The sequence below is a fragment of the Dermacentor albipictus genome, chromosome 8 (assembly GCF_038994185.2).
Source record: "Dermacentor albipictus isolate Rhodes 1998 colony chromosome 8, USDA_Dalb.pri_finalv2, whole genome shotgun sequence".
NCBI classification, from domain to species: Eukaryota; Metazoa; Arthropoda; class Arachnida; order Ixodida; family Ixodidae; genus Dermacentor; species Dermacentor albipictus.
This window is the reverse complement of record NC_091828.1, coordinates 116,883,560-116,898,724: the sequence shown is the minus strand read 5'-3', so window position 1 is coordinate 116,898,724 and position 15,165 is coordinate 116,883,560. Positions and strand designations below refer to the sequence as shown.

The 15,165-nt window shown below is 45.1% G+C and overlaps 1 protein-coding gene across 22 annotated transcripts in view; it reads right to left on the bottom strand.

Annotated features, from left to right (window-relative positions):
• The window catches only part of LOC135910341 (uncharacterized), a 91,069-nt gene that overhangs the window by 35,272 nt on the left and 40,632 nt on the right, over positions 1-15,165 (bottom strand). For 9 of the 22 annotated variants that reach the window (XM_070524241.1, XM_070524243.1, XM_070524247.1 and 6 more), the window contains 4 exons: positions 9,299-9,397; positions 7,121-7,174; positions 5,849-5,959; positions 358-455 (listed from right to left, as the gene is read on the bottom strand). In XM_070524241.1, coding sequence (XP_070380342.1) covers positions 358-455; positions 5,849-5,959; positions 7,121-7,174; positions 9,299-9,359 — 324 coding nt within the window. In that variant the 5' untranslated portion in view covers positions 9,360-9,397. Of the gene's footprint in view, positions 1-357; positions 456-1,921; positions 2,082-5,848; positions 5,960-7,120; positions 7,175-8,577; positions 8,720-9,298; positions 9,398-15,165 lie in introns of all 22 variants that reach the window. The other 13 variants (XR_011508088.1, XR_011508089.1, XR_011508091.1 and 10 more) reach the window with 4 other exon arrangements.

The following is a 15,165-nucleotide window of genomic DNA, read 5'->3' as shown; positions in this document are numbered from 1 at the left end:
ATCCATTAAACCATAACCTATATGCATGTCCCTGCACTCGGACTAGTCCCTATTTTTCCCCCTCCATCAAATACTACAGAAGCAACAGCGTGTTTTATAAAAGACATACTATGGTATGCGCACTTTCCCAGCTCGCTGTTCACAGGTAGGCGATTGCTTCGTTGGAAAGCGAGAGGAAAGGCATGCTTGCATGATGGATAGGAGTGGCCACATGAAGGTAAACAACGTTCTCGCTTGCCGGCTATCATTATCAATAGTTTGTTGTTCCACGATAACGCTATATTTATTTATCGAACACCCTCTAAAAGAGGGCGTGTCGCAAAGTGCAAATCAACGTTTGCTGTAGCAGATACTAACCGATGGTGACAGCAGGGAACTAGTGATGAGCGCGCAGCCGATACAGGTGAATAACTGCCACTGCTCAGGGAGTATGCCAACTTCCGATGGTATAGTAGCTGTAAAAACATGTCAACGTTCATGTGGGTGGACTATATGCGGTGAACAGCAGAGTTTCATAGCAAAAACGCGATGACTGTTGATGCAGCATGGACCGATAGGCACTGCTTCCACTTGCGTGATCTTCATGCTACTCACTTCAGACCATGTGTAGGGCTATTATTGACACGTTAAGCTCATACGTAATCTCAATTTTGTTGTATTATTTGCTGTGAAAATAAAAAGCTAGGTTCTGTTATGGTAGCAGACGATTATGGTCCGTATGTTGACATGGAAAAATGGTGTAGCACAAGTAACGCAAGAACATGGTACCGCGAATCGGACAAAAACAAGAGAATAGTTAGAGTATCTTTGATCCATGGGCCATTTTAGATTACAAGCATACCGCAAACACGATGGTTAGAAACGAGGTTAGGCTAGTTTCCATTGGACTAGCGGATGAAGTGGTTCATACGGGATTTCGTAAATGCTGTGGGACACACTAGTGGTAATCTTTCCGCAACAGAAATCTTGTCTGACGCGCTGGCCACACCTTTCTTCACATGATCTGCAGAAAGGCAGAGGATGATGAGGTGATCGGCTTGCGAACTAGTGGATATAAAGAAGTAACTCGTGCGATGGTGCATTAATTCTAATGGTGCAGCATTTCCGCAGGCTTTGTATACCAAAATAATGCATGAAAGCGAGCCTGCTGCCGGAACAGCCGGAACAGCCGGCCAAAGCCGCACTCTCCATATACTGCTTCAATGCCACCGAATCTTGCACAATCGCAGGTGGAAACTGCTGTTTTATGCAGCACACGATACGTTCAACCTTGGCATATCGTTGTGCACTCTTATACCGGAACGTAACGCGAATGGCCGAGTGGCATTCGGGCGAAAACTAGCACCTGGCTACAAATGCGATACACTGATGCACGCACTGGTAATACATTTTTACGCTTACAAAAAGCATTTGTTTAAGGATTGATTTTAACCCGCCTTGCTTGCTGAGTGGCTATGGTGTTGGGCTGCTAAGCACGAGGTCACGGGATCAATCCCGGCAACAGCGGCCGCATTTCGATGGCCGCAAAATGGGAAAACACCACCTTTGGAAACTGAACTTGGGCAGTGGAAATGAGCAAGACAAAAAAACTGAAATTACGTTTCTGGTGTCCTTAATGTCCTGTAAATTTGCACTACACGAAAAGAGGTCCAACTAGACCTTGAAAGAATTAACTTTCGATCACGTCATTCCGCTCATTTGGTGATTACTAGGTTATGATCTGCTATCATTTCTGACATTCCTTAGCAATTTATTCCATGTTATGTTCAATTACATGATGCATAGTCTTGCATTTCTTTCATATAAGACGCACAAATTTTGGGTAGTGAATGCGAACAGCTAGGAAACCTACATTCTCCCGATTCCATGCTTTTGCCTGCGTATATAAATGTGCAATCAACAAATTATGAAAAAGAAGTACCATGCAGGAGGCCAACTTGCCGATAGTCGTCCTATGACAGCGAAAGCCGTGGTTGTAGAAGGCTCAGCAAACTCCTTGCCAGGTTTACAAGAAGCCTTAAAATTCCTGGTGGCAATAAACTTTCTGAAAATTTCCCTGCTTGACTCTTGGCAGACAGTACCTATAACGGATATATAGAAACCATAGGTTTCCAGAAATAACAATCTGGCCAACCTACAACTGTCCCAGACTATGCATATGGCCCTGTGTTCGACAGTAGGCGTTACATGTCGAAACAAATTCCCATTAAACCATAACCTATGCGCACATCCCTGCCGATCCTAGACCCTATTTTTCCTTCGCTAGTTCCTCTCCGTCCAACACACCACAAAGGAAGCAATCTTCCACTGGAAGGTTGTAAACATGAGAAGGCCCTCCGTCACATTACTATTGTAGAAGCAATTGTATGTCATAAATTTTAGGAATCTGTTTCAAGCATTCCTAGTATTGAAGAATCATTTGTATTGTGTGTTGCACATTCATGAATAACTGCACTGCGTTCAGTGGTCCTGCTTCAAATATTCTTTCATAGGAACGTATTTATGATCACATACTCCTTTATAGAATTTTCTATTGCATTCCGTCAAGAAACTGGTGCCGTAGTTCATTTCCGAGTGCGGATGTGATGTTCAACATAACAATTGTCACTGTCGCTAAAGAATGTGCACCTGACACCGTAATACAAAGGGCTCTTCATGTATGTTAGGACACTTAAAGCTACCGGTTTGCATGGAAAGGCATCCAAAGCTTATCGCTTCCCCTTCCCTTGCAGAATAGCATTGTCAGTGGTCGTATAGACTCATTTTCTCTCGCAACAAATGTATCTCCACGAGTCATATTTAGAGCAGGACCTGTAAATACACCGATCTACAAGCACGAACTCTATCCAGATTGGGGGAGGCTGCACTCATTGAACGCTTACTGGCGCAACGTCACCAGCTTGAAACAGTCATTCTCATTATCGTCACTATCGGCAACTATTTATGCCTAATGCACGACCAACACATCTCTCGGCCATCGCGGCTACCCTTCACTGAGCCGCGATGAGCAACACTGAGCAGCACTGAGCAGCCCACCTTGAAATCCTGGCACTATCATAACTAAATCCGGGCACTACAGTAATGAGACTTCAGAGAAGCCTGGAAAGCAGTGAGGTCAGCGAAGGCAATCTGACGGGCCTAATTACTGCCATGGTAATTACTTCTCGAATGCACATGGCGAGGGAATGTGTACTACATGCAAGTATGGTAGAACAGAATCCTGGAGAAATAGTAAATAAAACAAGAGCAGCCACCACTTCTCATGGTGGGATGGATTATAAGTAGGGTCCTTTGTTTCCGGGTTTTATGTATATTTTTCTATTAGAGGGTTAACATTTGAGGGCGTTTTCCAAGTGAAATCGTGGCTTTCTTATTCGGTAGTTTTAAGTTCGGAGTCTTCATAGTTAACTACTAAAATCATTTAACGAAGGCCACGCTCTTCTTTTGCACACAGACATTCCATTTCAACAAGCTAAATCACAATCTTGTAATAATGGCAAAGTGAGCTCCTCTCAAGTTATGTGACAAACGCATCTCTAAAAATCCTCATTGCCGAGTATTTAAAAAAAATTGATAGGAACCTCTTTAACAAAAAGAAAAAATTGAGACTTGGCCATCTATTATTTACAGTCTTTGCGCTTTTTTTTAAGCCATGCTTCGCAGGTTGCATGATGCTACATTGAACAGAGCAAGCATTTCTGTATCCATTGTAGACGTGTCGGGCTTTTCATGCTTGCCTGTTGTCCTGTTCAACTTGGACTAGGTACCGCAGGTTTACATGATGGGATATGCGGTAAATGCGATTTAATGCGCAATTGTCGTATCGCATTCGAAAGCGGCTGTTAAAAAGCAACAAGGTTTCTTTCATTTAGGCTCTGCTTGCGCTGAACATACTATATCCTATACTCCAATCCAGTCTTAAGCAAAAACGAGGTACCATAAAAACCGGAATAAAGGTCGAACTTTTTTTCAAAAAACCATCGCGAAAAGTCGACCCTCGACTTATATACCGGACATTGGCGGAAAAACTACGGAAGTCTTGCAACAATGGGCGGATGAAGTAAACAGCCGCCTTCGCCATCATCATCAGCGCGGCGTTGGTTTTTTTTACCCTATGGCGTGGCGACATTGTGGCACCGGCATTTTGCGTTTCCACTGTCGCAAAGTTATATTAATTAAAGGCTGCATTTTCATTTTGTTTCAAAATGAGCGGAAGCCGACGTCAATTCACCGTCGCCTTCAAAGCCCACGGCAACCTGGCGGCAAAGTTTCGAGAGGGACGGACGTAATTACAGAGAGCAGTAATCGCAAAAAAAGAGTAGTGGCTATTCCGTATATTCATTCAGTGTCGCACAGGCTTAAAAAAGTTGCTAGTAGATATGATGTTAATGTTGCTTTCACTGCTCCCAATAAGCTAGGTAAGATATGCGCTGCCGTACAGAATAAAAAGGAGCGGGTTAAAGGCAAAAAACGAACAGATATTTGTCCAGTGAAGCACAATAAGAACAACAGTTTTACTGAATGTCGTATGGGTGTGGTTTATCAAATTCCCCTTAGCTGTGGCCAGTTCTACGTAGGGCAAACGGGACGGTGTATCAATCAGAGGCTAATGGAGCATAAAAGGTCGTTAACCGGTGGATCGCCTTCTAATCTTTCGCTACATTGCCGAGATTGTAACTGCAAGCCAGAGTTAGATGAATGCGCGATACTGTACAGGCATAAGAATGAAGATACGCGTCTTATGGTAGAGGCATGGCATATCTATAATGGTGGAAGTGCGTGCGTGAGTCAGCCTTCGATTACTTTACATAAGGAAGAGATGAAGTGCCTTAACAGTTATCTCTCACGTAGACCAGCACGTGTTCCCGATTGACACGTGGTGTTACCATTCCTGAGCGTGCGCAGATGAGTTTTGTGTCTTCTTTCATTTTTCGCCTCAGTGCTCCCTTCAGTTGATAGTCGGCGTTCGTGTTGTCCACTTCTCTACTCTTGTGTCCTGTCTGCACGCCTCACTTCTATTTTGCATTATTACTCCCCCTGGGTGACAATAATTGTGATATCCTGGAAATGTTGGCGAGGAGTGGCCGGGAGCACGAGATCTCGCACTGAATTACCCACATTTTCCTGACCAGACAAGTTCCAGGTGCGTGGTCTTCCCACGTAGGTGTCGCGGCCGTATTTGGTAGCCTCCTGAAATGCTGCGTAGTATGAAGGCTGTTTCACATTCAGACAGTTTTTGATGACTGCTTTGAGTCAGATTTTCCAGATCAGCAGGTTAAAGTAATCCCCATTTCCCTTCAGGTTGTGGTCAACCTTGTATACCTCGTTCATGTCAGATTTTACAGGAACAGCGCGAGCCCATCTTGAATATACGCCAGTAAGCGTATTATTTATCAACCCTGACAACATTCAATGCCTGCTCCAAAGCTCTTGTCTTGCAAGTGGGCCCACAATATGTCCCAACAGGTCACGAGGCTTCTTTTAAACGTCCGAACTCTTGTGTCTCATGCCAGACTTGTCCTGTGCTTCGGAGGTAAAATGTGACATTCTCTGACCTCGCGTCCTAAGGCTGTCAAAACAGTACCCTTTTATCGGCATGAATATTTCCGATGAAAGAACATGAAGGGTTGCAGGCTTCAGCGCTCAGAACAGAAAATGTTCGTAGCACTCGGAGACTTGAAAACAGGCAAGTCAAAAGCGGTTCGACTCAAATGGCATCGTTACTGATCTTTCAGAGACAATTAGCCCCTGCAATAGCGCTCGTGTTAATACAGTGTTGTGCAAGACAAGAACCCCGCATATAGGGTGAGGTCAGTACTTTACGACACTCCACTCATGGCCTACTCACCTTCTGCTGGCAGGAGGGAGGGAGGCTCTGAAGAATGGAACCATCGCTGACGAGGACGTAACGGCACTGCACGTGCGATTGTCACAGAATTTTGGAAGTGGTCCTCTGCCGCTGTGCAAACGAAACGACAACATTCAAGTAGTTGCACACAGCTTTCAACAAATGTTGAGAGAGCAGTTTGGCACTGGTTGTCATATTGAAAATGGGTGTCTAACAGATGGTGTCTACAGCACTGTGGTATGCTCCCTTGGTGTAGAGTTCCGTTTTCTAAACATTGCTTCAAAATGTGGTTGTTTTTCAAGATTACGAATTTTAGCAGTACTTACTTGAAAGTTGGCTCAACGCAAGAGTGGAATCAGGTTTCTCTCATATGCAACAAACATTAGGCCAATCGGTTTGTCGTAAGCTAGAAAGGCGGGAAACTGGGGAAACATATTTGGGCGATCCTGACTGACCACAAGATCCAGAAAAGGGTAGCAGTAGTAGTAGTAGTATAAAACTTTTAAAAAAAATCACATTCAGGTCCAGTGGGTGGGCTGACCTGCCCGACCACGGCATCCAGAATGGGGCAGAAAGTTAGAAAACCCTACCAGCCTCATCGGACACGGATTGTATAAGCGACATCGTATCCTGGAAATGTTGGCGAGGAGTGGCCGGGACCATGGGTTTGAGCTCGTGATAAATTATTCTGGTCCATCCTATCAGATCGACCAGAATCTGTTATGGCTATCAGGGCGTTATTTAACATGCACCTCAGGACCTCAACCCTAACGTGTAAAAATGCGCGCTTACGTTCATCGTTCGTTCAGAGCCGCCTGCAAATCTAAGAGTGATCTTTCTTGTCCTGCAAGTTAATTCAAATTTTACAACACTAGGTAAAGACTGGGAAGCTGTTTTCTCAATCTGCTGATCCAATGTTCTTACTTTTCTATATAATGTACAACCTTATTCAACATTAATTAATCCCAAATCATTCACTGATGACTAAATGTTTTTTTTTTTTTTACTGTATGCACAAAGTCCTCCACACATTCTGTCACCACCACAGAAAAATTCAATTAAGTAGTGCATTCCTTTGCACTTGTGACCGCTACTTTGAATGAGCACTGTTCACGCCTGCCGAATTCCTGCATTAACATTTCGTTTTCGAGAAACACTTTATTGATGCAAAAACATTAATAAATATCGGTACTGCACTGGGTACAAATTATTACTTCACTGCTATTTTGGATATTTACTAATTAAAATAAATAACTGCACTATTTATCTTACCTACCATGTTACACAATGTCAGAACACCGACATCCCGAACGGCACAGCATATTTCTGAAAGAACAAGACAAATTGCTTTGACTGCGAGCTTAGCAGCTCAAACTAAACGTTCAACAGCATATCATAAGAAGCCAAAAACAAAGACACCGAGGACAACACAGGGGAAATTACTCGTACTTAATAACTGAAATGAAGACTGTGTAAATTAATGAAACTGGACAAAAAACAACTTGCTGGAGGCTGTGGAACGATCCCACGTCTTCGCATTACGCGTGCGATGCTCTACCAAATTGAGCTACCATGGCACCATCTTTCCATACACTCTACTGGAACTAACCTTTGGAGTGTTAGCCAGTGCCACCACTCAGAAACCTTGGCGGCGGATGTGGGACATCCTCTCTACTGCAGGCGTCATGAGTACACGACCTATTTGGGTGACGTCAACTGTCAATAAACCTGTGGTGCTACCTGAAGGCATTACTTGTATTTAACAATTGAAATAAAGTAAATTAATGGAACTGAAAGTCGATAAAAAAACAAGTTGCCGCTTTCCAACTGCCCGCTTCCCTTCGTCGGAGCAACGGTCGGAGCAAGGCGGGATCCGTGATCATGTGATCCAACTTTGCACGTCAAAACGATTGCAGCACCCTTATCTCCCTGGTGGGCCTCGCACCCAATAACTAATGGCGGGCCCATCCGTCGCCTCATACGACCGAGCTCGTTCGTGAAGCAGAGATAAAGCGGCCACGTTACGCCAGTGACACCGCGGCAGCGAGACAGCCAGCGCCTACGTTGCACCGGCATCAGGTGGTTCCGGCCCGCAAGGCACAGCAGCAACGTCAACTTGAACACCGGCGCCGCACATTTAAGCTTCACTGGTTTACCATCAGTACGGAGGCACATGGGCGTTTCTTTAAGCTTTTAAATAGCCCCTAAGCTAAGGACGTGTGCACCGGTTGGTTTCTAGAACGAGAGTCCCAGCACGCCGTACAATTTTTTAGAGAGCTGTGCTGAAAGAAAGCTTAAACATGCTTCAATTTATAGTACTTTTTTTACGTGGTCAAAAATTTTGTTGCAGTTGGCCTTTGAGGCGGACAAGATGACAAAACAAGCTAACCTCATTCGGATACATTACACCATCTTAGAATGCTGGTATATCTCAAAATTACGTTTAGTGAATCAAGTGTAGCGCAAAATATGGCAAGTGCACGACACTAGTCATGTACACCGTTGGCAGAATGAAACGGTTTTGGCAGTAAAACGGTAATACGAAGTATACTATTAGGCTTCTCTGTGTGGCTTCTTCTAACTCCTAAGCCTCCTTTGTGGCAAAACATTGCCTTGTTCATGGGCTGCCGTTCCCGTGTGTTGATACAAGGTTAAATGAAAGCTTCTTCGCGCTGCTGCACTGCAGCTTCCGCCCAATCGCCACACTTATCTCCGACAAACTATTTTACCTTTCTTTCGTACGGCAAATTTCAGCCAGCACAGCTTGATTGGCCTCCTCTAAAATGTTGATGACCTCAATGGGCCATTTCCAAGCATGACGCGTCACTATTGCGACTGCTTCGCTGGAGCATCCTGCTCGGCCGGCGCCTCCTACGAGACAAATTTTTCAGGTCAGAGCGGTCATTCGGATGAGCTGCTTAAGCATTCCTATACAGTTCTTTGCTCTAGAAGACGCAGACAGAGAAAGGTGGGTACAATACAAACGAAGCGCTGCCTGCAACGCAAATATTTCGAAACAAAACATGCGCATTATATAGAAGACATTGTATGGTATGCGCACTAAGAGCGCACTCTTCGTCAGTTTTGCGATTCCTTAGCAGGAAAGTGGGAGGGAATTCGCATGCTTGCATAATCGATACGGGTGGCTGCACGAAGTTAAAACATTGTAGCGTGCCGGCTATCATCATAGTTTGTTGTTCCACAATAGTGTCGTATTTGTCACATTGACAGCTCTTGAGATTTATGCCTTCCTGGGTATCTTGACTAAACTCAAATTAGTTGATGAAGGTGACACTATGTTCCTGTTAGAAAGGTTTGCAATATTCTAATTCTTTACATTTATTAAAAAACACCCTCGATGCGCAAAGATAGTGTCTCGATGAATGTAGAAAACCCTCAAAAAGAGGTGTCGCGTTGTGCAAATCGACGTTCGCTGTAGCATGTACTAACCGATGGTGACAACAGGGAAGTAGTGATGAGTCCGCAGCCAATGCATGTGAATAACTGCCATTGCTCACAGAGTATTCCTGCTTCCCCTGACGCAGGAGTCTGCACAGAAATGTCAGCATTCATGTAGGTGGACTGTACACAGTAAATACCAAAGTTTCATAGCAAAAATGCGAGAGGAACAAATTTGGTGCTGGTTGTCTTTTAACAACAAGTATGATTGTTTAGCCAACATGGACCGATATGCACAGCTTCCATTTGCATAATCTCCATGCTACTTATTTCCCACCATGTGTAGCGCTATTACTGACACGTTAAGCCGAGACCCAATCTCAGTTTTGTTGCATTATTTCGTTGTATTTTTTGTGTTTTGTAAAAATGTTCTGTCATCGCCTAGTTTGTCTATTGTCTATTCCAAACGGTTGTTAAAAAATTTTTTATGCTTGCGGCATAATTTGATCGTTATGCCAGTTCCAAGCACCAATATAGTGGACCGAAAAGAAAAGCAAAATGCTGGGAAAAATGACAGCTAGGTTATGTTACGGAGGAAATGACTGTGATCCGTATGTTAAGGAACAATGGGGTAGCACAAGAAAGGCAAGAGTGCGAAGAAGACAAACACAGGAACAGAGTTGAAATAGCTTCCATTCATAAGGCACTTGACATTGCAAGTGTACCACAAACACTAAGGCTAGTAACAAGCTAACCTTGATAGGTTAGGCTAGTTTCCACTATAAGCTAGTGGTTGAAGTGGTCTGTATGAGATTTTATAGAGGCTGGAACACACTAGCGGTAAGCTACTCGCAACGGCAATCTTGCCTATCACGCTGGGCACATCCTTCACATGAAGGCGCAACATGCGATTGACAACTCACTTATTTTATGTCACTTTTCAATCAAGCAATAGCTTTGTAAAAATCTTTTCTAAGCTTGTAATGGACTGTCTCCAGTTATTTCCCACTGATTATGGCAGAATTCTGGGCACGCGATGGTGCACCAGTTCAACATATCCATAAGCATTCTGTAACGAAAACTGGCGAAAGCCCGCAATCTGCAGCTACTGCTTCCATGCCACTAAATCTTGCACTATCGCGGCCTGTGTTTAATGTAGCACATGACGCGTTGCAACTTGGTGTATGCTCGTGCACTGTTATACCAGTGTGTAACACGTATGACAGAGCCACACTTGGGCGAAGCGCAGCACCTGGCCACAATTGCCATGAAGCGACAGCGTTAGGGACCTGTGTCGCGAAAAATCCGGCGTCGGCGTCGCTGGCATCACTCTTGCAAAAAGAATTTCGAACCACGCATGCCCAACCATACAGGCTCTCAGTATGGTGCAATGAAGTTACTGAGCTAATTCTCAATGTAAAACACGTGTAAATATCGTAAACTACGACTTACGCACAACCTATAGACATGATGCATAGACCAGATACGGCGTCCGCCATTTCCACATACCAGCGCGTAAATATCCCAGAGTTCGCCCGCTTCCTTGAAACACTTCCAGATGGTGCTCGCATCCACCGCATCGCGAATACAGGGTAGGGTTTTAAGTGTGACGGACAGACCACATGGGAAGTGGGAAGCCGGCAATCGACCATTGACTATGGAGAGTCCAAATTTGAACACTGAACAAATAAGTCGAGGAAGAACTTGGCTGAAATCGAGAGTCCAGGAGGAACTTGGCAACTGGCCAAGCAAAGAGTGGGAATATAGTAACTAAGTATAATAACCACCAAAATACGGGAAGAGAAGCAACATGTTGGAAAAGCAACATTCAGCGATCGCTTCTCGTATCTCTCTGTTCCATTACCTTAAGGAACAGGGAGATGCTGAATGGCAGATATCCAGAGTGCCCAGGCAGGCAAAAAAATGTGCAGCTGCTGCAGGATAAAGTAGCCACAAAATGGGAAATGTGCCCGGAGAAAATATCTATGGTTGAAATACTGTGCAACAATAGAAGAGGCATGAAAGAGAAAGCCGAAGAGAAAACTCTGAAGCGCACAGCCACAGGGCTACAAAAGGTTTCCATTAGGCTGATTATGAATTAGGACCAAAAAGTAAGGAACCTCTCTTGAAAAAAGCAGAAACAATTCGCAGTTGCGCCCGAAAGGCGAAGCACCAGTTGCGATAGAAGTAGATGGCTGTTCGAAGTAAGGATGATAGTTTTATCGGCTGTATAAACTTGTAAACATTCGGTCTAAGCTTGTCTCAACGAGGATGTAGAAAGAAAGACGCATAGGCAGCACTGTCTGTGTGTCTGCTTTCTACATCATTGTTCAGTAGTGCTTGCACATTCTATCATGGATTCAAACCAACTAGCCTGTCAACTTGTTTTAACCTTCTCATGCATACAGGCCTCATATGAGGACACATTTATCCTGCTATGAAGGTCGTCCAGTTGCTTGCAGCGAGTCACTAGCCACATGGTGTCCTCATTTGAGGACCTGCCAAGGTTTCTAAACTGTTACACAGATGGCGCTTGCTGTCTATGTTTTTTGAAGTGCCAGTCTCTAAAGGAGAGTAGGCTTGTTCGAGGTCACTGAACGTTCGTAGAAAAGAAAAAATAATTGCTCGACAGGCTATGGTGCTCTTGGACTGTAAAAAATATCTGCGCGAAGAGCAACTTTTGTATCCGATTTTGTTGCCGTTTTTTTCTTGGCTATGGGCTCGGTACAAGGAAAAGAAGAGGTGTCCTCAATTGGGGACATTATGCATGAAAAGCGTAGCCTTACCTGCAGCGCCACCAAACAAAAATGTACCCACAGAAAGCCAGACCTGGGCTGAAAGGGCGTGTATTTTCGCGCGCTTTTCGTGCACGGATGAGGCAGCTTTTGCGGGAGTTTTTGGGTATGTATATAGTTCCCCATTTCCGTAGACCGTGGGAAAAACGATATTTTTCTAAGATGTCTTCAAAGCATGGACTGTCCAGAGAGGAAATCGATGCTCTTTTGGACCTCTCATCTGACTCTGATGACGATTCCGACGCAGACGATTGGGAGCAACTACTCACCGACCTTGACACATCAAGCAGCTCAGAAGAAGAGAGTGATGACCATGTGCGTGCTAACGGCGCTTCAACAAGCTCTGCTGCAAGGGCCCCCTCGAAGACATCTGCCGCGAGAACGGACAGCACAGTGTGGATTGCCAACAAAGACGACTATGCAAGAAAGCCTCCCGATTTTCTTGGTGAGCATAGGGTCAACATGCACGGTACACTTCCGATTGACTACTTCCTCGCCTAATTTCCAGACTTATTGCTGGAGCACATTGTTTTTCAAACAAATTTGTATGCAGTGCAAAAAGGCAAAGATAACCTACGGTTCACTTTGCCAGAGCTAAAAGTCTTTCTTGGCATGTGCTTGGTAATGGCATCAAATACCCAAGAATGAGAAATTACTGGCCCACAGAATCCGGCCTTAGAATGGACATTGTCGCCGATTCAGTGCCTGTAAAACGTTTTGAGGAGATTCGAAGATTCCTTCACTTCAACGATAAGACCGACACTCTAAGCTACCAGAATGACCGCTTGGCTGGGATGAGGCCAATCATTGATGCACTCAACGAAGCATTTTGCTCGGCAGTTGATTCTGAGGAATACCAATCCGTACATGAGATGGTGATACCATTCAAGGGGCGCTCCTCCATAAAGCAATACCTCCCAAGTAAGCCGAAGCGCAGGGGCTTCAAGGTGTGGGTGAGAGCAGGAGTGTCCGGCTACATTTATCGCTTTGAGGTATACCAAGGGGCAACTGGTGGGTGAGCCAAAGTTTCAAGCGAATTTGGTATGGCCGGAGACGTTGTCATTAGGTTGACCGAGGAACTCTATGGCCCTCCTCCGAAAACTCAAGAGAAGGGATATGGTTTGTGGGACGTGCCGTGCAAACCGGCTGCAAGGAGCAGATAAGCTAAAGCCCTTGAAGGAGCTCAAAGCAGATGGAAGGGGAAGCACATCAATTTGCACCTCAGCAGACAAAATCACAGTGACAAGGTGGCTGGACAACTCGCTTGTTCATGTTGTTTCCAGCTATGCAGGACGGCGGCCCGAAGGCACTACCAAAAGGTACAATAGAAAAGAGAGCAAAGTAATGGATGTCACCAGGCCGTACTCCGTGGAAGTTTACAACAAACACATGGGTGGTGTTGACCTCATGGATTCCTTGATTGCAAGGTACAAAAATGATGTCCAGAACAAAAGGGGCTACTTGAGAATGTTCTTCCACCTACTAAATGCAGCAGTTGTGAATGCCTGGATTGTGTGGCGGTGGGACAAAGGTGCGGAGCATTATATAGACCAATTTGAGTTCCGAAGTCGCGTTGCCGAGGCACTCATATTTCGCGGCGAAGCAGCACAGAGCTCGAAGCGACGAGGCCGGCCATCCAACGATTCTTCGCCAGCACCTATAAGAAAGAGTGCTCCACCATGTGGCCCTGGAAGAGGTTGGACGGCGGGCGCCATTTCCCAAAGAAGAGCGACCAAAAGTACGCCAGCCGCTGTCGAAGTCTCGCCTGCCGCATCAAGACAAGATACCTCTGCGGTCGCTGCAACGTCCCTCTTTGTCCCGAGTGCTTCGAGTCCTTCCACAGTGCATAAGTGGAATGTGCAAGACCGACTGTCAGCATTTCAATTTGAATTGAAATTGTTTCAGTGTTCCAGTATGAACGCTCAATAAGTTTTTGTTGCATATATTTATTGTGTACTTAAACCAGAGACTAATGTCGGCTTACAGCATGTTGTCCTCATTTGGGGACAGATCGGAAATGTGATACAGAGACTCTTGATTACTTGCAATAAAATTTTATCATAATCTTTGTGGCCTGTAGTAACACTTTTAAGCAAAAAATAATTTTTTTATCCTCTGGATTTAATTCATGCATGAGAGGGTTAAGTGAATTAACTAGCACGGTGTCACGCGCGCACAGGTAAACATGGACACACATCGCTCGATGACAGTGGAAACTGTATGTGAAAACGTTGCTGTTAGGAATCGAGGCAGCGGCCGGGAGCCAATTCTCCGTCCAGCTGCCGCTTCAACACTAACGAAACGTCGAAAGCACAGCGCATACGAAGCTACCGGCACTATGCACCCTCTGTATACAACGCAGATTGCTTTGATGGCGAGACTAGCACGGGCACGCACTTTATCCTCGTCGCAGACCGCTTTCAAGATACAAGCGCCGGCAACGCATCCGTACGGCATCTACTGTGGTGTCCGCAATTCGCGTGGTAAACGCAGCGGTTGTCTCCACTCCGTATGGAGGGGCGGGCGAGGAGGATATGCAGGCACTGTAGCAGCCTGAGAAGAACGCCCCTCCTCCCTAGCCTCACCCCTGCCTTGCACGCCACAGGAGAGGGCACGCATCTGCACTGAGTTCCTTGCTCGCGCACGCGAGATAGCAAAGCGTTCACTGGCTTATCCTCACACGTTGATATCAACAAGGAGTGCCCTTTATCCTCACTGCTGTTTATGATGTACATGGCGAGGATGGAAAGGGTGCTAGAAGTAATATCGGGTTTAATCTCTCATGCAAACAGGCAGGTACCGTAGTAGAGCAGCAGCTTCCAGGTTTATTTTATGCGAACGACATTGTGTTTCTAGCTAACAAGCAAATTTAAGTGGTTTGCAACGTCTGGCTAATACACGTGCAGAGGAAGGGGAGAATTTAGGTCTGAAATTTAGCATTGGAAAATCAGGTGCTATGATATTTAATGTAAACAGTGAATAGACAGTGGCAATACAGGGCCAGGAAATTCTTCGGGCAAAAGAATATAAATACCTTGGTATATGGATTAAGGAAGGTAATAGATATATGGAAACGCAGGAAATAACAGTAAACAGGAAGAGAGCCGCAGCCATAATTAAGCA